Source organism: Cupressus sempervirens, chromosome 5, assembly GCF_028749045.1.
Source record: "Cupressus sempervirens isolate cs-2001-9-10 chromosome 5, ASM2874904v1, whole genome shotgun sequence".
NCBI classification, from domain to species: Eukaryota; Viridiplantae; Streptophyta; class Pinopsida; order Cupressales; family Cupressaceae; genus Cupressus; species Cupressus sempervirens.
Genome location: NC_143122.1, coordinates 229,216,692 through 229,238,428, shown reverse-complemented (window position 1 = coordinate 229,238,428; position 21,737 = coordinate 229,216,692). Strand labels below are relative to the sequence as shown.

Here is a 21,737-nt window from a genome sequence, read left to right as displayed (position 1 = left end):
ATTGTAATATCAACTTCTCTTGCAGTACTTGTACTTATCTCTAAAGGGCTTTAAATATTTTTTCATCACATTAGCAATTCTTCTATCATAGTTCCTCCATGGGAGAATTTTACTCACTTATCTCTTAGACTCACAACCTTGACCCTAGTGCAAACTGTCTTACATTCAACAATCTTGTTACACACTTAGAAACTCCTACTCTATTGCCCCTTGATGAAGGGTCACACCACCCTTACAAACTCATACACAAACATATAACAATATAGAGACAACTGGAGAATATAAATACTTTAGAAAGCATAAATTGATAATGTTCAAAGATGCTTACAATGCTCCCAAATGCTTGAGGATGAGATCTATACAACTTCTCGAGGATGAGATAATTACAAATGATCGCATGCCTTGTTTATATAGGAACTTACCACCTAAGAGACAAAAAAACATAACCAATGTGAGATAAATAACCATATAGTTAAACAAACCTCATTATTTTATTTTAAAAAATCACCCTTTTACACAAGTTTTTTCCTATTTTTTCACATCTCTTATTTTTTTGGGATTTGTTATTTTCCCAAATTTTCAAGTCCCCCTTTTTTTTGGAAATGTCATTTTTATTTCTTATTTTATTTTGGTTGATGCAGGATTGCTCTTACACCCAAGATGCTCTTGCATCAAATACAAGTACTAGATTGTTGGGACTTGTGGAAGGCAGAGACATGGATCGAAGGCTTAGCCTCATGACAATGTCACACAAGGAATGTATGTACACAAGCTAAGTATGGAAGTTCATTTCAAGGACAAGTGAGGGAAGTGGGGTGACTACTTTATAACATGCAGAAATGGTAGGGCCACTACCTTTTGTAATGCCCCACCAGGGAACCCAAAAGAAGTCATCCCAAACATGTTACAATGTTTATAGATCTATTTTTTCATAAGTTTGGAAATTAAAAATAGATTTCAAAATGTCCAAAACCATATACGTCTATATTTATTTTGATTTTCTAATTCATGATTTAGCATATTTTTCTCTAGATATACACCTTCATATTTTATTTTAATTGTATAAAAAGCTTATGCTCATATGCAAATTAATATGTGTATGGTCATAAATGTATACTAATTTATGAATTTCTTATTTTATTATAATATATATTTAAAAAAATATCTTCTACAAAGGAACATACTCCCAACTCAAAATCTAGGGTTTAACTATTATTCATATAAATAAGAATCAAAATATGAAAAAGTCCTTCCAATCCAAATCTTGAAACAATAGAAACCAACAACCTTCAACATTCTAGCAAGTACAATGCAAACAATCTTTTTGAAAGGACAATTGAAAGGGGATTTCAAGACTTTACCTTAATCCACTAAAATGACTTGCAACCATGAAGAACAATTTCAAAACCCTTAAAAAGACTTCAAACATTGAATAAATTCTTTAAAATCCCCAAAATCTAGACAAGCTCCGAACTTGATAAATGTCCCCCAATTGTAACCCGAAAAATTCTAATATAGACAACAAGTTTTCTAAAAGAAGAGACTCAATTACGCAAAGAAAATAAATAATAATTTAATAATTAATTCCTTTATATGTATGCAATGTGTTTCGATATATTGCTTCCACATTGATATTCATATAAAACTTCTAAGAAAAAAATTTGTAAACATTATAACATGTTTAGGTTAACTTCTCTTGGGTCCCTAGAGATGCATTGCACCTTCTTGCATGTTAAAGAGGTGGTTGGCTTCACACGTGTGAGCAAGATGCATAATAGGTAGGTTAGGGCGCTTGTTAAGTGATGTCAAGTTTAGATCTTATCTCATGTAGATGGATTTGATGACTAGCTTGGATTAAATGTAAGGATGGTGGGTTAGGTGGAATAAATATTAGGAACAAAGTAATGAAGGTTAATTAACCTAAACCAATTAATTGTAGAGATATTAATTAAATTGATTTAGTATTTAAATTGAAGGATTTGGAGGACAAAGTTAAATTTAAGTAAGATAAATATAATTTAAACTAATTAAAGTTGAAAGGTTAAGGACATATTAAGTAATTAAATAATTATTAAGTAATGACTAGATTGAAGTAAAGTTGAGTATGGACAAATTTATGACTATTGTAACAAATCTGTATACACTCAAACTCTATGAAAAGTGGACATACGACTTGCTATAATGAATATACATATAACATGTTTGAAAATTTAAGATACTTCAATTTCTACATTGATTACATTCACAAAATACTAAACCTTAATAAGACGACATTAATAATTACTAATTAATTACGCAATACTAACTACTAATCTCTTTAGCAACAATCTACAAAACAACCATACTTATAAGTTCCTTTATCTACAAATTATAGTAATATTTGAGCCAAATAATAATTTAATCTATTTTCATTATGAAATTTATTCCTAGTGCTTTTGGACTTTGATTGTGTCCAGGGTCACACTTAATGAACCACTACGAGGGCAAGCAAGAGAGCAATTTTTGAGCCAACATTTTGGGTCACACTCAATTTTGTTGCTCTCTTACTTGCCTTGATGATGATTCATTGAGTGTGATCAAAACCGTTTGTTCAAAAGCGATCACACAATCAAAATCTAAAAATAATAAGAATACGATTATGAATTGTTAAGACCTAATAGCAATCATGATTAATCAATAAATAAAAAATTATCCTAGCACATAGACACGTTAGAATAAAACTCATATTCTATTTTTTATGATCAAATTGACACATTAGAATAAAATGAATATTCTAATTTCTATCGATTAATTAATTATAATTACAATTTTAGATGCCCCATAGACAATGGTGGGACAATTTAGCTTTTTAATAATTGAATCAAAACATTTTCCCCCAAATCACGCCCTTTTAAATGTCTTTAGTTTTCTGGGCCACACCGATGGAAATCCAGGTGTGTCCCCATGTCGATAGGCACGATAAGAGAAGAAAAGGCAGACTCCAGACAGGTCAACATGTATTTAATGTGAGCAGGAGAAATACGGTACAGCCAATCTTAATATCAAAGAAAATCAGATAGGCCTGGTCATGGCTTACGCTTCGCTTTTAACACGCAATTACTTGTCAAGCCAGACCAGACTTTGAATTTACCAAGGCATATTGATCAAATTTGTGTATAAATCATAGTTTTCTCTCTCTAAATCATAATTATAAGAGGAGGAATTGAACAGTTGCATTGCAAACAATGGGTCGTGCAAGATCGTCTTCTTCCTCCTCCTCTTCCTCAGCATGGCAATATTTGACAGTGTCATATTACATGAAGAGGCCCCAACGTCTGGCCTCCCTGTGCATTCTTCTCTTCTGCGGAACCTTCCTCATATGGGACCGTCTCACTCTTACACGGGAGTATGAGGTAAGCTTTTCGATATCCATTATTTTAGTATATTTCCCCTCTTTGTTTCTGCAGTTTAGAAGATATGAATTGGAAAAATTCAGAACTCTACGGTGTTCAAATTCAATATAAGACTGTTGTTAAAATTTGGGTCCGCCAAATACTTCAGTCCTGGACACTATGCTTGTCGTGGTCGATATGCAGTTAATATTGACAGGCTGCAAAATATACCAATTTCCCAACAAAGAGAAATATTGGGGTTTTCAAGCTTGAATGCACTTATACTGATCTTTAAAACGTAGTCCAGCAACATTGAATCCAAAACATGAACATCAATAGATTAATCACAGCTAGAAAAAATACAAATGCTGAGTGAAAGAGTTTAACTTCACACAAAAAACATGACAATAGGACATTAAGGAAGTAGCCTTTTTCTGGATCGAAAACAGTAGTCCATAAGGGGCACCGATATTGGCGATTCTATCGGTTAATGTTTTGAAAAGCACTTATTTATAGATGTTGATTGATATCATTAAACTTATTTGCTCGCCAGTATGTTTCTGGGAACATGTAACTAGCATTCATAATGTTAGCGCCCAGTTTTGTAGGCCTCAAATTTCATAAAAATCCTACACCCTTTCTTGTTTTGTTGCCATTGACCTTGTTTTTTGGCCCATCGCTAGGGTCTTCCTTGGTCAAGGTTGCGTAAGTGTGGTTCTTCGCCCCCCCACGATGTCCTTGTCATGTGTTGGAAGTTGCAAAAAAATTCTAAGGGGGGGCATGTTTGTGTGTTATTGTTGGTAGGTTTTGAAAAGTTGTTAAGAGTCTCAGACTTTGGGGTTGTTCATCTTGGCATGCCTTTCCACTCAATCCTGCCATCTCAGTTGTTTGCCTTGTAAAACTTTTCTAAGATGGTTGTTGGACTATTGGCCTCTCCCTTATCTTCATAATATTTATCCGAGCTTGGAAACCTTGATCCTACACTTTAGAAACTTCTGTGTGTTAGAGTTTTGGACTTGTGCTTCCTCCAATACCATTTCTTTGAAATCCATGAATTTCAATCCTTGATGCTTTATAATGTGCACTTAAGTTCTTTGCTTGTAGCTGGAGACTCAGAGTTCCCCTTCCCCAAGTATTCTCTGCATATTACCCCCAATTCTCAACTATTGACTTGATGTTTTTCACTACCTACGGTATCAGAGTCAGAGTTGGGACTATCCTTGTACACAATTACTACTTCTCTGTTATTCCTGACTCTCAAACCCCACCAGTTCCTTCATAAAAATTTCTTGGAGTTGAACCTTTGTCCATGCCCCTACCCTGGTACTCTTCCTTCTGCATCTTTGAACTCCGCTTCATGATAATTCCCCTTATACTGCTTGTGGGTGTTGATGCGGGTTTTTCTTCTAATTGGTACCTTGTATGAGTTAGACCACGGTCCAAACATTCTGACAGTTTTATGTAATATACACCCCTAACATTTTTTCGCTCAGCTGAAAGAGATACAAAGCAACTGTCAGAAAGCATACGGTGTTAAAGATTAATCATTATACTACAAAGTGGAATGCTTACAAATTGAAAAGGAAAAGGATTAAATGGCAAGCCAGCTAATCCCACTTATTCAATGGAGTGCAAAGTAATAACTGAAAACATCTTTTCCATTTATTCAGCGATGAGGGAGTACAAAACAATGAGCAAACATTTCATCTACTTTTTCATTTTGACTGATTTCTTTTGCTCCTATAGTGAAAAAACCCTCCCAACCATCAATGAGGTCATTTGAGTGATTTTGCACCAAAGAGTGAAGATTTGTTGCTCATCTAGTTGTAAGTGCAATTGGAGTTTGTTTGAGGCCATCCACACAAAGAAGAGGGATAAGTTAGCTCAAAAATGCCTCAATGACCTTATATGTGCAATGTAATGTCCAGTTGTGCACAAGGAAGGTAGAGGAAATATCAGGTGGTCCAGTTCATTTGGATTATATAGGTCCTTATAGTGATTGGATAGCACAAAAGCAGCCTCCATTGTTTATCAAGGATGACACCTATGGTTTCAAGAGGTGGACTATGAAGGAGGACAGGGGTGGATTTGGATTCACATTGAATGACATCGAGGAGGATGAGGTTGTGGATGAAGAGTCATTGCCATATGGTGTTAAAGATTAATCTTTATACTACAAAGTGGAATGCTTACAAATTGAAAAGGAAAAGGATTAGATGGCAAGCCAGCCAATCCCACTTATTCAATGGAGTGCAAAGTAATAACTGAAAACATCTTTTCCATTTATTCAGTGATGAGGGAGTACAAAACAATGAGCAAACATTTAATCCACTTTTTCGTTTTGACTGATTTCTTTTGCTTCTCTAGTGAAAAAACCCTCCAAAACATCAATGAGGTCATTTGAGTGATTTTGCACCAAAGAGTGAAGATTTGTTGCTCATCTAGTTGTAAGTGCAATTGGAGTTTGTTTGAGGCCATCCACACAAAGAAGAGGGATAAGTTAGCTCAAAACGGCCTTAGTGACCTTATATGTGCAATGTAATGTCCAGTTGTGCACAAGGAAGGTAGAGGAAATATCAGGTGGTCCAGTTCATTTGGATTATATAGGTCCTTATAGTGATTGGATAGCACAAGAGCAGCCTCCATTGTTTATCAAGGATGACACCTATGGTTTCGAGAGGTAGACTATGAAGGAGGACGGGGGTGGATTTGGATTCACGTTGAATGACATCAAGGAGGATGAAGTTGTGGATGAGGAGTCATTGCTAGTGGCAGGAGCATCTGTATCTAGGATAGAGGTCAAGTCACAGCCTATTGTGCCAAGGGAGGAGGTGCAACCATAGTTGACTTCTAGGACTAGACCCTCTTGTTCTACCTCTCCTTAGTTTTTACTAGAGCTGGGAAGAGGAGGATGTAAAATGATTTGATGTTGTGTTTATTTTTACAAAAAAAAAAAAAATTGTTCAATTTTGGATTAAACAATCAAACTACCAATCATCAACATTCCACATGAGGATAGTGATTGGATAATGCAATAGCAACCTCCATTGTTTATGGAGCATGACACCTATGAACTTTAACCACATTAAGGAGGATGTGGAGGTTGTAGATGAGGAGTCATTGCTAGTGCCAACAACAACTATATCTAGGATGGAGGTCAAGCCATAGCTTATTGTGCAAAGTGAGGAGGTGCAACTATAGCTAACTCCTAGGACTAGACCCTCTTTCTCTACCTCTTCTTTAGTTTTAACTAGAGCTGAGAGAAGGAAGATGTAAAATAATTTGATGTTGTCTTTACTTTTACAAAAAATAGTGTAGTGCGGGTGGATGAGCCTTACTATAAAATATAGCAGTACATGCATAAATAAATATAAATGGCATATTATACCAAATAAAGTAACACAAGTATATCTTTATTCATGTGAAACTCTTAACCAAACTAGATTTGGGATTTTTAGCTAAGGATCAAACTAGTTTTCCCTCACTACAAGGTACGTATCTAAAGTACTTAGCGACTACTAGGTAGAACACAGCTGTTGACAACTATTGACAACCAACTCTAACAACTGCACACTTGCTGGCAGATAAATAAATAGATAAATCAATTTTACTTTAATTACATCATCCTTCACAAAAAGAAAAGTCAGATTGCAGGCTGAAAAGTAGAGGAAAAAATGAATCAAGCAATATAAGATAATTTTTTTGAAACTTTTGATGGCACTATAGCGAAAGAATGACCTTCAAGGTGATTCTTTCCTTAGATAGTGAGACTAACTTAAACATGCCACATCCAGTGAACATTCAATGACCACATATGGATGAAGATCTTGGAAATGTTGAGCTGTCAACATGGCTAAGTCAAAACTGGAAGCAGCGTTGTCAATTGGAAATAGAAAGGAAAGCTTTGAAGTATGCTCTGATCACATACAACATTTTATGGAGAGTGTACTTGCCAGTGGCCATGAACTTGACAAAGGACCATCAAACAAGTAAGTAGTCAAATAGATACGTGCACTGGCCTCGGAAGATGTTTTAACAAGTTGATCACTGTACTTGCGCTATTCTTTTGGCATTGCAGGTTCATCCTCATCATAGCAACTTTGTTCAATTCAACTACATGCCATAGATTTTCTGTTATTGAATTCACTAGTTGTTTTGAATGATTCATTTTCTATGCCAAAGACTTTAAGGAAGAGCACAGCGTAGAAGGTTGTATGGCTGCAATTAAAAGTTATCTATTATTTTAGTAGGATAAAATCATGGAACATAAAATAGTAGAATAGTAGGAAATCCCAAAACCATAAAACAGTAAAGTGAGCAGACTGGGCAGTGGTGGAATGAAGGCTAGAGGACTGTACAACAAATGAAGCAACAAAGGGCCATACAATAGAATCTTGGACAACTTGTAACGTAAAACAGGTGTACAGCAAAGTATGGCAGATATCCTGATGTGAATTTTGAATGGTAGGAAGATCCTAAGGATTATGCATCATGAAGATTTATTGAAGATATTGTATTGTAGAATAACCACAGTAGGCTATTTAGCGAATGTGTGCAGAGAGGATATACAATAGGCATTTTTAGAAAAGCCCACATAGTGAAAGTAATCTATACTTCATTGTATGGTGGGCAGGTTAATGATGCTTCACGTTATTTCTTTTTCCTCTTGTGGGGTTTGCTACGAGTGTCTTGGGAGTTAGATGATTTCACTGAATGGTAGAAGGTTAACAATGCTAAGACCTTATTTCTTTTTCCTCTTGTGGGGTTTGCTACAAGTGTCTTGGGAGTTAGTAAAATTCCTTGCAAAGTTATCTTTTAGAATAATATTTTTTACATTCCTTTGGAGGTGGTATGGTTGGCAGGTAAATGCATTGTTATCAAATATTTTTCTATTTTAATATTTTTCCATTTCATTTTAAAATAATATTTTCTTCCCCTGAGTTTTGTATATATATTTTTTCAAGTTGTCTTGAGTCTGTAATTTGATGTCATGGTAAAACATACAACATGAATAGGGTTCTTTGTAACATTCATTAGCACAAGTATTCATAGGATCCAGATCAAATGTTTTTTAATACTACTGTGGTGATTCATACCTTAATTAATTTTACGATCTTCAGTTGAGTTTGATGCCATTGTTAGAACATTAAATTGAATCATATATAGAGTTTTTTGTCATCAAGCATAAATTGTTAATTGCAAACTTTGTACTTTGTTTGACATAGAAGTATCAGTCAACTTTGTAGAATCATTTGTGTTGGTTTCCTTGAAACTAAGGGATTGCTTCTTGTCATTTCCTATTCCTTTTTTCTCTTTATTAGTATCAATAAAATTCCAATCTAATGATAATATTTCATATTCCTCCATTTGCTAGTGGACTAGGCCACAAAGGGAGTTTGTTTCATATTTTGAACATGATTACAATTCTAAGTTTCCTTTAGGTTTTGTCTCCACAGGACCTTTATCATGCTTTGCTATCCACTCTTGTCCACAGGCAGAATTTCATGTTGATGAATACGAGGAAGTTGTTTCCTCACTTACTATTCGATTCTTCAGATCAGTTATATATTTATGGCCTTCGTTTTCAACAGAAATTTCGTTTTTCCAATTGTGGTTGGATTTGGCTACTACTAGCCAACACTAACCCAAGAATGCATCATAAATTTCTTTTGTAATGAGATGACAATGAAGTTAAATGAAATGCTCAAGTTATAATGATTACATGTTGCTTCACGAGGATTCCAACGATTGCACGCAGTTCAATTCCTTGTTGATATCTACCAACTAGAAATTTGGTGACCAAATAGTTAGCTTACCCAAACTTCACCAAGTGTCTTTTGGAGGTACATTTAGGGTAGACTTGTTGTCAATAATTGTGTTAGTGAGATTCCTTTGAAGGATCTCCATATGTGCCACTATTGGTTTCTTTGCCATGTTATATGTTAGTAGCATGGGATTGATTGCTTGGTCCCTGAATAACGGTACTGTTATCAAGTCTTCATTATTTAGGCTCTAACTAGATGAGAGCATCCCTTTTGGAATGCTTTGTAATAAATCTACTACAATTGGTACGGTGGTTTGAAATTCTTGCATTGTAATAGTATTATTGGATTGTGGTGGATCTATCACTGTACCTGCATTGACATTTAAGTGGCAGTGTTTATTACCCATAGTGTGTTCCATCTATCTAGTCAAGGTCCTCATCACTAAATGGGGACTATATTTTCTATCCAGTCCTCTCTGTAATCGCTTCTTCAATCCACTTGAATTGTCTTCACGGTACCTGTAGTATGACTATAGATCCCAAGATTAACTTCTGTTGTTAACGATGTCAAGTTTAGGTATTTATAGAAATGGATTAGTTCGATCTATAGGGGCATCTTCCAGGTAACACAAAATACACATCCAGTTCGCACATCACTTCTTCTCCATTTTAAGTTTGAATACTCAAGGAAGGGTGTAAAAGCTACTAGGTAGTTCAGGATTCTGATAAGCAGATTGCAAAATACTGAGACCTGGTACTGTGGAAGTCAAAGTGGCCTATTTTGTTGCTTTTTCTCAGGTGTTACCCCATATTTTTGTACTAACATACATAATCTATTTTAGTGTCAATACCTCTATTTCCTTCAGAATTTGGCATGCATTCAGATGAACAGTCCATGACAGGCAGCTGAATCAGTCTACTTGACTCAAACGCTGTGATGTGCAACACATGTTACTATGAATAGCCCAAATTTCAAAATATCAAAGATCATTTTAGCTTTGTTAATAATGTCCAAAAATGAGCATACAGATTGTAGTATTGTACAATCATTGTTTGGCAATTTTTTTTACAACTGGGTAGATTAATCTGGAAGCCCAATTATCATGTTATGATGGTTTTGGATTATAATTTGAGAGTAATTTTCCAAGGGAGTTTTGTCTGGTATGGAATCTGTATTAAAGTTTTAATTTTTCAAATGATGTTATAATATTCATGCATTATTTCTAAGAATCAGATTCTTTATTGAATTTGAAATTTATTTATTTTATATTATTTACAGGCTGAACTCATTAGGATGGCTGAAGAAAAACAGAAACTTCAAAGTCAGGCAAGTTAGGGATCATGCTCAATGAAGTTTCTCCTCTGAATTTAGGGATCATGGTCAATGAAGTTTCGTCTCTGAATTAGTAAATTCAGGAAATACTTTATTATCACAGATCTTCTCTATTGTTGATCATTTATATTCTTTTGATAAATTGAGTACTTTAGATTTCTATTCTTTACGATTTGAGTTAAATGGCTTTTACAGCATCCATTATTTACTTTCACTGTACATTGTGATGAAAATTCAGGACATCAATTGGTCTTGTTCATGTGCTGAGTTTTTTCATGTCTTGTAAATTTTAGAATGACTTCTTAACTTGTTACCAGTCAGATTCTTGCAGTTAGAAGAGCTTAATAGTCTCTTAGGAGATGTGGTAGGAAAAATCCACACACAACAAAATTCCAAAATCGATAACCTCGATGATCCTGTTAACATTGAAAGAAGAGATGCAGTAAAGAAAGCTATGCTACATGCTTGGACTTCCTATGAAAAGTATGCATGGGGCTTTGATGAACTTCAGGTTTGCTTCAAGTACTTAGTCCCGAGAGAATACTTTTTTTGTGGGTTATAAGTTATGCTGCTATTGATTGTATTTGTAGCCTTTCTAAGCAGATTGTGACTTATTATATTACTAATACAAGCACATGATGCATGATGATATTAATATTTATTAACAGTTTGAGTTATGTCTGTCCATGAATATTAACCTTTTTGTTGTAGTTAATTTATTTGATTACAGGTGCTATGTAAGGCTTAAGTATTATTCCATTCTTATGCTTCAAAATGCCTTGTACACTTTGCTTTTTCTGATGTTAACATGAAATCATTCTACAAACCTTCAAATTTGACAGCTTTTATTTACAACTATCTTGTTGGAATGAGAAAGTACTGAATGAACTGAATTTCTTCTTCCTCTATTGCGGTTTATGGGTTCTAAAATACTGATATTATTTTTCAAGCACCACTTCTAAAGTTTAAAGTGAATGCGAATGTGTTGGTGCAAATAAGTATTTACTATTTACACTTACGTTTACTTAGGTTAATGCATTATTTTATTATTTATTTAGGTGAGACACTTAGGAGTTTGTATACTCTCACAGAAGTACACAACTCTAATTATGCACATGGTGTTTACAACACAGGAGTTTGCATCATTCACTGAGTTGTCATGTTGACAACACAGTTATTCGCACTCCTCATTTAGCACATGTTGTCTACACCACCGATTTGCGTAATACACCATTGTAGGCTTATCCTTACATCATCGCACTTAATTCCATGCTTAATGGAGGATAACTCATATCTGGTGGACATGTGCCTGGTTGTATGATTTATCATGATGCTGACATCTATGCATTTTAGAAGCTCTCCCGAGGCCTTTATAGACAGGCACTCCTAGTGTACTCTTGATGTGGCATATTGAATGAATATCGTCATTTTGATCATACTCTCTCTATTGGTCTACTGTGTGTTTGTGTTGAGTTCTTAGTTCTTGGGTGAATTCTAGCCTAAGCCAATTTCTTACATGGTATCAGAGTTGAGGGAGATTTTCTACCCATAGCCGTTTAAGACCATTCATGCTTTAGCACTTCGACCCGAATCCAGAGGATTCGCAAAAATTGGGAGCGTCTAAAGCCAGATCTGACCTCGCCATTGTGTTCGGAGCATCGATTCGGTGAGGATTGACTATGAATTTGCCTATGCTAGGTGAAAGTTGATCGTGAGGCAAATTTTTTTTGCAAATTGGAACTCGTAGGCTCCGATTTGCAATTTGGGCATGGTCAATTTCAGATCCATTTAATTATTTTTTTGGATTTGAATTATTTTTATTTTTTACAATTTATTTTCGAATTTGGTATTTTCAAATTTATTATTTGCATAGTCGGAGAAATTTTTTTTGCAGAACCGGGCTGTCAGATCTCGGCTCTGCAATTTCAGATTTTATATTTTTTGTAGGGAATATTTCATTTTTAATTCTGTGGGCATTGCAATTTAATTCGGGCTAATTACAACCCGCGGGCCGTACTGCAACTTGGTCACAGAAAGCGACTACATCGGCCATAGAATTTTTGGCAGTGGCCAACCTTCCCAACCACCGGCAGCAAATTCCACCGGTATGTGAGGCATCGTAATTTTAAAGAGCTTCAATGCCCATACTCCCACACATGTGGGACTAATCTGTAGAAAACCCGACGAACTTATTCTCCATTCAATGGCGATTTGCGTCCAAAGTCCGGCGAACCAAAGAATATACTGGCACAGTTATAAATCCGGCGTAGATAATTAGACGTCAAGCTAGCGACATGTGGTGATACAAAACCCGCCATGCAGCAACCTCCCACATTAGCGCCTACATAGTCAGCAGTGACGCAGACGCCCACGTCAGCCATCCGAGTCATCGATCCGACTCACCAGTGACATAGCATCCAACATAGCCACACGCCAACGTACGACAGTAGTCTAGTCAGCATTTCAGTACCTCGCCACGTCATCAATTTTTGTACAATCCCGTATAGTTAGTACGGTACAACAATGCCACACTAGCCGCTGACATCATCATAGGGCAAGAGGATGCTGATGTCATCATTTCATTGGCTTAAAATTGATGGTCGTCTGACTGTCATTTCAGGGCAAAATACAACTACTGCAACGGCCATATGACCGTCAAATTTAATCCCATCTTTTGTTGATGCAACTTGTTAACCATATTTGCCTCTCGCCAAAAATTTGAATTCAAATACTTGAGCCCACCCAACGGTCACTTTCCATATTTAAGTATTCAAAATGCCATGGAAATACGGAAATCAATGAAATAAAACCTTAATGTATTTCCTTGTTTCTAAGTGACTGTGCACTTTAATGTTTTTGCTTGCCTGCAATTCGCTCACCGTCAGATCTTTCGTGATTTACAGTGGGCGCTTTCCCGCTTTCTCAAAATGCACTACCTTTACCTAATGCGGGCAAGCCCCTTCGTGACACGTAGCTGATAATGACATCATGCATCCGTTCTTCTCAAAGGTAGTAAATGAATTCTCTGTCGTGGCACTTGTCAGAGTACGTGGGTTTGAAAAGGTGATACTCTATTCGTGCAGCAAGATCCACCGTCCGATGCAAATAGATCTACGGTGGGCGCTTCCCCGCATTATGAAGATGCAAGGATGTTAAGGAATACGGGCAAGCACCTCGCTGCCGCGTGTCTTTGTGAGGTCAGGTTGATTTCATAAGCTGTAGGGTGATGCTAGGTGGGGCCAGGTCGTGCTGAGGTGTATGCTGAATAGTTCGTGGGCCCAAAAGTAGTAAGGGCAGGTGCAGTATAATGAAGATCTTTCATGATCGTTGATCTTACGGAGATCAACAATCAGCGCTTTCCCGCATTATGAAAATGCAAGGTAATTAAACAATGCGGGAAAGCGCCTGAAAGACATGTGTCCTTATGGGCCCGGCTAAGGCATTAACAGTTAAGGCTGACGGTTATGTGACATCGCGGTTAAGTTGGGAAGGTGGCTCAGTTAATTGAGAAGACGTGGTCAACCGCGTGGAGACTTTACGAGGTGGCAAAATGAAATGAAATTATTGGTCCGCGTGGCCCATTTTGGTTGCAGGATTCAGTTGACTTTAGACTTTGCCGACTGATGAGCCAAAAACGAAGGAAATCGATTTTTCTTGCATGATTTGATCCTCACGATCAATTCTAGCTACTCTTGAATGAATGCTGAACCCATTAAACAACAGGAGAACACTCCACCACCCCAGTTTATCCATCTACTTGGTCAGAATGGTTTAATGGCATCGTTTCTGTCAAGTCCATGTTTCAACAAAATATTAGATTTCATTGTATCTGAATCTGTGCCCATATCAGATTTTCTCCAGATCTCTAAAGAGAGTTAATGGCAGTGGTTGTGGACTAACTTCAGTTAGAGAACATCTCAGTTATGCCTAAAGCTATAAAGACAATTTTTGTAGATTTTGTTGAGGTCGACTCTTCTCTGTTTTCTCTGATGTTGCTCTGCAATTTCACTGTAAATCCCTTTGCCTTTGAATTGTATGACATCTTATCTCCTTCAGCCATTGATGTGAAGTGCAAGAACTATTTGCCTCTCATTGGTGTATTGTAGATATCTGCAATCTTGCATGACTGTATCTCTTTTGGCCCATAAATGGTATATAAGTGAATCCTCTCTTTCCTTGTGTCATTCATTTGGGTTTTTCTGATCTGCATGTGATTGTTAGATTAAAGCAAGTCTGGATGTGTATATCTTTTGGTGTCATGATGGTTCAATAGTGCATGTATGGGCAGAGATTGGTTTGAATACTCTATTTTTGGTGCATCACCCCCCTTAGGTTAGAATAGGTAGATTTTCTTCTATGCATTCCTTCTCCCTTTTCCTCTCCAAGAGTAGTTAGGTGCACCCTGATAGTAAAGGAAGCCGGCCTTCTCCGGAGACTCAACCTCACAATTCAAGTCCCACAGCTTGGAGGTTGTTTCCATGTTTTACAAGGTTATCCTTAGGTAAAAACTTTGGACAAGGGTGCAAACTTTTTTGACAACACAACCCTTCTCCAGATTGATTTTGGATTTTGTAGTCCAACTTTGGGAGACCATATCCCAGTCATTCAGACTCCAAATCAAGTGTGAATTTTTTTTGAAATTGGGTAGAATTTCCTGAATTTTTCAGTGGTGCAGCTCTTTTTTGGTTTTGGTTCACGGATTGGTCATAAATTGCGTTCTTTGGTGACTGTACCTGCATAATCCTACATTTTGCAACTTCAAACACTCCGTACAGGCACATTTGGAGTTGAAAACAGGTTTCTTTTTTTTTTGAAAGTGCATTATTTTTTGTCTACTTTTCTGATCTGCTATCAGATTATAGGGTTGTGTGGACAAAAATGTCACTTTCAGCAATAGGCCCTTTCTTTGCTTTGTAATGCTTCAAAATTGTAGCACATTGTAAAGTTCCAGATTTGTAATCTATTTAGAAGTTGTAACAAGCAAAATCAAAAGTCCACGAAGGCCAAATTGGCAAGTGGCCCATTGTAATCGCACTACTGATAAAGTGCCCAAAGCATCTATTTTGGGGGGTTTCTTGATTTAGTGAAAAGGGGGGGTGTTCTTGGTGTTGTGTTCTCTCGTTTTTGCAATTTTCTTTCATTTTCTGCATTATGGGAAATTTTAAGTTTCCAAAATTAACTCCTCATAAATATGCTACATGGTCCATAAAAATGTGGTATCACTTAATGCATAATGGAGTTTCACAATATGTAGATGGTACTCTTCCTAAACCAGTAGGTGATAAAGTATTGGCAAGTGATACTTCAGCTTGGGTAGCAATGGATAGGAAAGCCCTAGGTGATATATGTTTGGGGGTAGATGATAAGATCATGTATCAAATCAAGAAGTGTTCTACATCCAAGGAAGCTTGGGATACCCTCGAAAGCCTTTATGGTAAAGTGTCTGAAGAGGATGTGTTCAAAATTGAAGATGAGCTTGTCTCCTTGGATCCTAAGTCATATGATTCAATATAGGATTTCATCATCAAGGTGAATGAACTAAGGACAAAGCTTATTGATTTTGGAAGTTCTATCAAAGATGATAGATTGATCTATCTCATACATAACAAGCTGCCATCAGAGTATTCCACATTTGTATCTTCTTTTAACACCTCAAAGACTACCTTAGGGTTTGCCTACAAGAAAGTCACTTTTGATGAATATGCTGATTTGTTGGATACTGAAGAAAAGAAGTTGAAGTCAATGGGGATTCTCAAATCACCTTAGTCTAAAACATTGGTGGCCAACAATGAGGGTTCTCAAAATTTAGCTGGACAGTCTTCAAATAAAGGAAAGGGTAAGAAGAAGTGGAAGAACAAATCAGAGGATGTAGAAAAGACAACACCACAATCCAATCAACAAGGCAAGTCCTCAAATTCGAATAAGAAAGGGGACAACAATAAGGAGAAGAAAAAGTGTGCCTATTGCAAGAAATCGGGTCATGAAGAACATGAGTGTTATCTTAATAAGATTGATGAGTTGACCAACATTATGAAGAAATATAATGTTCCATTGCCTAATGCTTATAAGGATAAAGGGTCTTCTTCAGATTCAAAGGGCAAAGGGCAAGCACTCATGACTAATTCCAACTCTTCTAAAGAATGGATATTTGACTCAGGTACCTCGTATCACATGGGTTCTTCAAAGGAGGATTTTTCTTCAATGAAGCAGTCAAAGGTACCACACATCTTTGTGGGAGATGATACTAAAATGGAGGTTGAAGGGAAAGGAAACGTGGAGATGGAAAATGGAGAGTTTTAAGAGGTTCTCTATGTTCCAAACCTAAGTTCTAATCTCCTATCAATCTACCAAATCACTCACCTCAGAGATGGACATAGAGTTGAGTTCCTTCCAGACTCAGTACAGGTGCACACTCTAAAAGATGACTCATTGGTTGCAGTGGGGAAAGTGAATCATTAAAAAAGGTTGTACTCTTTCTCCCATTTTGTGTCCAAGTCTCCTTCAAAGTCCTTGTTATCACAATCAAATTCAAACATGCAATTATGGCATGAGTGGTATGGTCATCTTGACTTCCGCTATCTTCAGCAACTTTGCACATATAGAATGGTCAAAAGTCTACCTCAAATCAACTTTTCTAAGGGTGAATGTTCAATAGATTTAGTGGATATGCATCGAAAGGGGAAGTTACAGAGAGGGAAGTCTTCAAGAGCACCAGGTGTTCTTCAGATGGTTCACATGGTATTAGCAGGTTCTTTTGCATTCAGCTAGGGTTGCTATATACTTACCTTCGTTGATGACTTTTCAAGATACACTTGGGTCTACTTTCTTCATAGCAAGAATGAAGTGTTGGACAAATTTCTAGCCTTCAAGACTCATGTAGAACGGAAATCCAGGAAAGCCATCAAAGTTCTCCGAATGGATAATGGAAGCATGTATGTGAACAAAAGACTTATGGATTTTTGCAGACTCAAGGGCATTGATCTTCAGACTCCGTCAACATTCAGTTCGCATAAGACAGATGTTGCAGCTTTGAGGATCCGAATTCTTAAGTCTATGGCAAGTTGCATGATAAAGGTCAAGTCTCTAGATCTATCATTAGAAGTCGAAGCAATCAGTAGTGCCACTTACATTCTTAATCGTTCTCCTCATCCATCCTTAGATGGAAAAACTCCTTTTGAGGCATGGTGCAGCAGAAAACCTACTGTGACACACTTCAGAGTCTTCGGTTGTCCTGAATAGGCAAAGATATCTTCCAGAGGATGCAAGGCACAGTCATCTGGGCCTTGTACTTTCATTGGTTATGAAAATAGTGTGAAGGCATACAGACTCTTGGATCCTGAGACACATCAGATCTTTGTGGAGAAGGATGTTTACTTTGAGGAAAGTTCACCCAGCTTGTCCTCTACTCCTCTCCGCACATCATATCGTGTGGACACTAATAGTGACACCAACGATAGTGCTTCAATAGATTCAAACACGTGGGGTTCTATCGACAGTTGCAGCGAGAGGTCACTACATCAGTTTAGTCCACATGCATACATAGCCACAATGATAGGTCCAAAACAACAGGGTACATCCAGTCCTCTAGGTATAGGTTCAGTGACAGATTTGGGGGCCAGTATTGATGATCTGCCTCTTCTTCTTGATGCAAAAGCTCCTTCTTCAATTGTCATGAGGGCTCCATAGGACTCTCTTGTTCATTCTCTACATGATCGATCGTCGTCACAGGTTGAAGTGATTGTGGATACTTATGATCAGCAGTTGTAGTAGGATTCATCAGTTGTAGAGACAGACAGTTCTTTGAGACAGGTTCTTTAGCCAGTTGAGCAGGTTTCAGAGACATCACTTATCCATGGGATTCTTTCCACACATAGCGGAAGCGTCTCATTTGTACCCTTGGCATTGTTTCTTCCTAAGGGGAGGAACACCATTCTACAGTTTTGGATCAGCTTCTTCATCAGAGCAATCACTAGTAGGCATTCTTCTTTGAGGGGGGGAGTCTACCCTATCTCTCTTCCTCTTCTCATCATTCTCTTATGTATATATTGGATGTATGTCGTAATGGGGGGGTCTTGATTACTCCATCCATCTATGCATCTCTATTCATCTCTCTTTTTGGGGGAGGGTTTTTCCCATGAGGTTTTCCTGCTTTCTCCGCTTTATGAGAGATTGCATTTCATTATGTACATGGGTACCTAACATGGCCTAGTAGTCGAGACCCATCATGCACTTCATCCTAGATTTCGTAAGCTTAAGGGCATTCCCCTAAGTTGCACTTAAGGGGGGCTGTTGGTGTAAATAAGTATTTATTATTTACACTTACTTAAGTTTACTTAGGTTAATGCATTATTTAATTATTTTGCATTATTTTATTATTTATTTAGGTAAGACACTTAGGAGTTTGTGTACTCTCACAGAAGTACGCAACTCTAATTATGCACATGGTGTCTACAACACAGGAGTTTGCATCATTCACTAAGTTGTCATGTTGACAACACAGTTATTCGCACTCCTCATTTAGCACATGTTGTCTACACCACTGATTTGTGTGATACACCATTGTAGGCTTATCCTCACATCATCGCACTTAATTCCGTGCTTAATGGAGGATAACCCATAGTTGGTGGACATGTGCCTGGTTGTATGACTTATCATGATGTTGACTTCTATGCATTTTAGAAGCTCTCCTGAGGCTTTTATATACAGGCACTCCTAGTGTACTCTTGATGTGGCATATTGAATGAATATCGTCATTTTGATCATACTCTCTCTATTGGTCTACTGTGTGCTTGTGTTGAGTTCTTAGTTCTTGGGTGAATTCTAGCCTAAGTCAAATTCTTATGGAATGATTTGTTGGGGTTTTTTTGCTACAATTTCAAAGTGTGGTGGTAAATGTCATGGAAATATTATGACAAACTCTTTATTCAAGTCATTCCATCTCTTTTTTGTTTACTTATTGGAATATGCAAGCTACGTATCCTGTTTGTAAAAAGCATACTCAAAGCTTGCACCTATTATACTTTTGAATTTCTCACAATCCTTGATATGGTCATATAGTCTCAATGTTTTTGTTGCAGGACTGCATGGCTGACTAGATTCATTTTTGATATCAAAACATCAAAATTCGGCAGAATTCTCTGCACTATCACATCCCATGGATGGCAGTTTGTAGCTCAAGGAAATATCACACTTAAATATTTAAATATTGTCAAATGCATAAAACTAACGAATGATGAAATTAATGGTCTCAAAAGTTCTGAATGATATCAAAACAAAAGCTAGAAGTTTGTGGCTCAAAGGCGGCTGCATCCTTCCTATAAAGGTGTCTGAAATATGTCCAAGATAATATTGCAGCCATAGTCTATAATGTCCCTAGGTTTGCCAGTATCAAAATTTCAGGAATTAGCCTATTATTGTGATCCTTGTAGGCTGATTATTGTGGATAGCGGGTCTTTTGTGGTAGTGGCTTGGCTTGGGAGGGTCTTATTTTCTCCACAATTCAGTAAGCTTCAAGTTGGTTTTCGTTTGGCTCAGATTGGACTTCATTTGGGCTTAGTTTTGTGTACTTACTATTTGTGGTAGGTTGGTGTTGATCAAGATGAACCCTTTCTATTTTTGGAAATTGCATTTGGTCACATGGAGAAATAATACATATAACTCCTATTTCAAACAACATATTTAAATGATGAGAATTTTGGGAGTTATTATATTTTTAGTGGCCAAATTATTATTAATTTATAAATGACTTATTGTAAAGTTATAATTTAACTTTATAATTTCACTTAAGTTGAGAGTTGAGTTATCATTGGAAAATGTCATTTATTAATTAATGTCGATAGGCATTCTACAATGGTGTGAGTGTGTTAATGTTAACTTTTATTCTTCTAGGTTAAATTTGACTACCATCCACATGTCAAAAGTTTAAATCTTATTATAAATAGAATATACTTTCTAAATCAATTTAATAAATGCCATATACAATATTTGTTTAAATTATAATATTTGGAGAATGGGTGGAGTGGGATGGTGTGAGTGTGTTAATGTTAACTTTTATTCTTCTAGGTTAAATTTGACTACCATCCACATGTCAAAAGTTTAAATCTTATTATAAATAGAATATACTTTCTAAATCAATTTAATAAATGCCATATACAATATTTGTTTAAATTATAATATTTGGAGATATAAATCATCATTTTTTAGAAATTAAAATAAAAAGTTTAAGTTCATAAAAAACTAAATAAATAGAAATAAAAGAAATTAAATAATTTTAAATGTAGTAAATTAAATTATAATTATTTTGTAGTGGATATCTATTGGCATTTCTTTAGATAGATTTATTTAAGATATCTATACTAGTTAGTTAAGCCAAGTCAAGTGAGAGAATCTAAAGAAAGCTTCTAATTAATGTTGTGTGGTGAAGCTTCTTGAGTGAAGTTACATTTTGGCAACAAAGGGGAATTCGGAGGTTATAAATACAAACCCATTTCTCGAGAAAAACATTCTTGGATATTATTTGCTTTTGTTGCCTTTGTTACTTTACTGAATTCTGATTTTGTGTGCGCTTGCTGAAGTATAAGGGTTTGTAGCTGATTGTACATTCCACTGTTGAGGTATAGTGGTTTGATCGGAGGGTCTAGATTTAGAACTTCCTCTTTCTGTAGCAACTGTCTATTGAAGGGATTCAGTGTCTTCTCTTACTGTATCAACTGTGGCTGAGAGGGCAAACCCTATACTGGAGAGATTGGTGGTTCATAATCTTGATTATTGGTAATTCCTACTTCTGATTATTGTCAATTTGTAATTTTGATATAGAAATTCACAGCACTGTGATTGGGGATTGATTTGCATTTGAAATCTGGACATTGGGTTTTTCTGGAGATTCATTTCATATGCAATTTGCAAATTGGGAATTCATCATTACTAGATTTCATAACCATTGGCAATACATAATTCTGTGTGTCGGAGAATTTAATTTCTGAATTTCCTGAGTTTGAGTGCCTAGTAATTCATTCTGTTTGGGCCCATTGGTCACCTGCAATTGAGGGCTTTCTTTGGCATCTGGGTTCCTGCGCATTAGGTGTCTGCTGTCCATAAAATATATTTTAAAACCCTTGCTGCTGGGTGATATATTTGACTACATTGGCAGGCTTACATTGTGTGAGATTAGCGGCATTGGTGACTACTATTTGAGCGCACAACTCCCTGGATTTTGGGCATTAAACTTCCTTGATTCTGGAATGCTAAATCTGTTCTGATTGGAATTAAG

At 36.5% G+C, this 21,737-nt stretch overlaps 1 protein-coding gene across 2 annotated transcripts in view; it reads left to right on the top strand.

Annotated features, from left to right (window-relative positions):
• The first annotated feature begins 3,027 nt into the window (after nt 1–3,027).
• Nucleotides 3,028–21,737, top strand: part of LOC149555278 (mannosyl-oligosaccharide 1,2-alpha-mannosidase MNS1-like) — a 115,295-nt gene continuing 96,585 nt past the window's right edge. For both annotated transcript variants that reach the window (XM_089829397.1, XM_089829396.1), the window contains exons 1-3: nt 3,028–3,392; nt 10,415–10,462; nt 10,800–10,979. In XM_089829397.1, the coding sequence (XP_089685523.1) occupies nt 3,225–3,392; nt 10,415–10,462; nt 10,800–10,979 (396 nt within the window). In that variant the 5' untranslated portion in view covers nt 3,028–3,224. The remainder of the gene's footprint in view (nt 3,393–10,414; nt 10,463–10,799; nt 10,980–21,737) is intronic.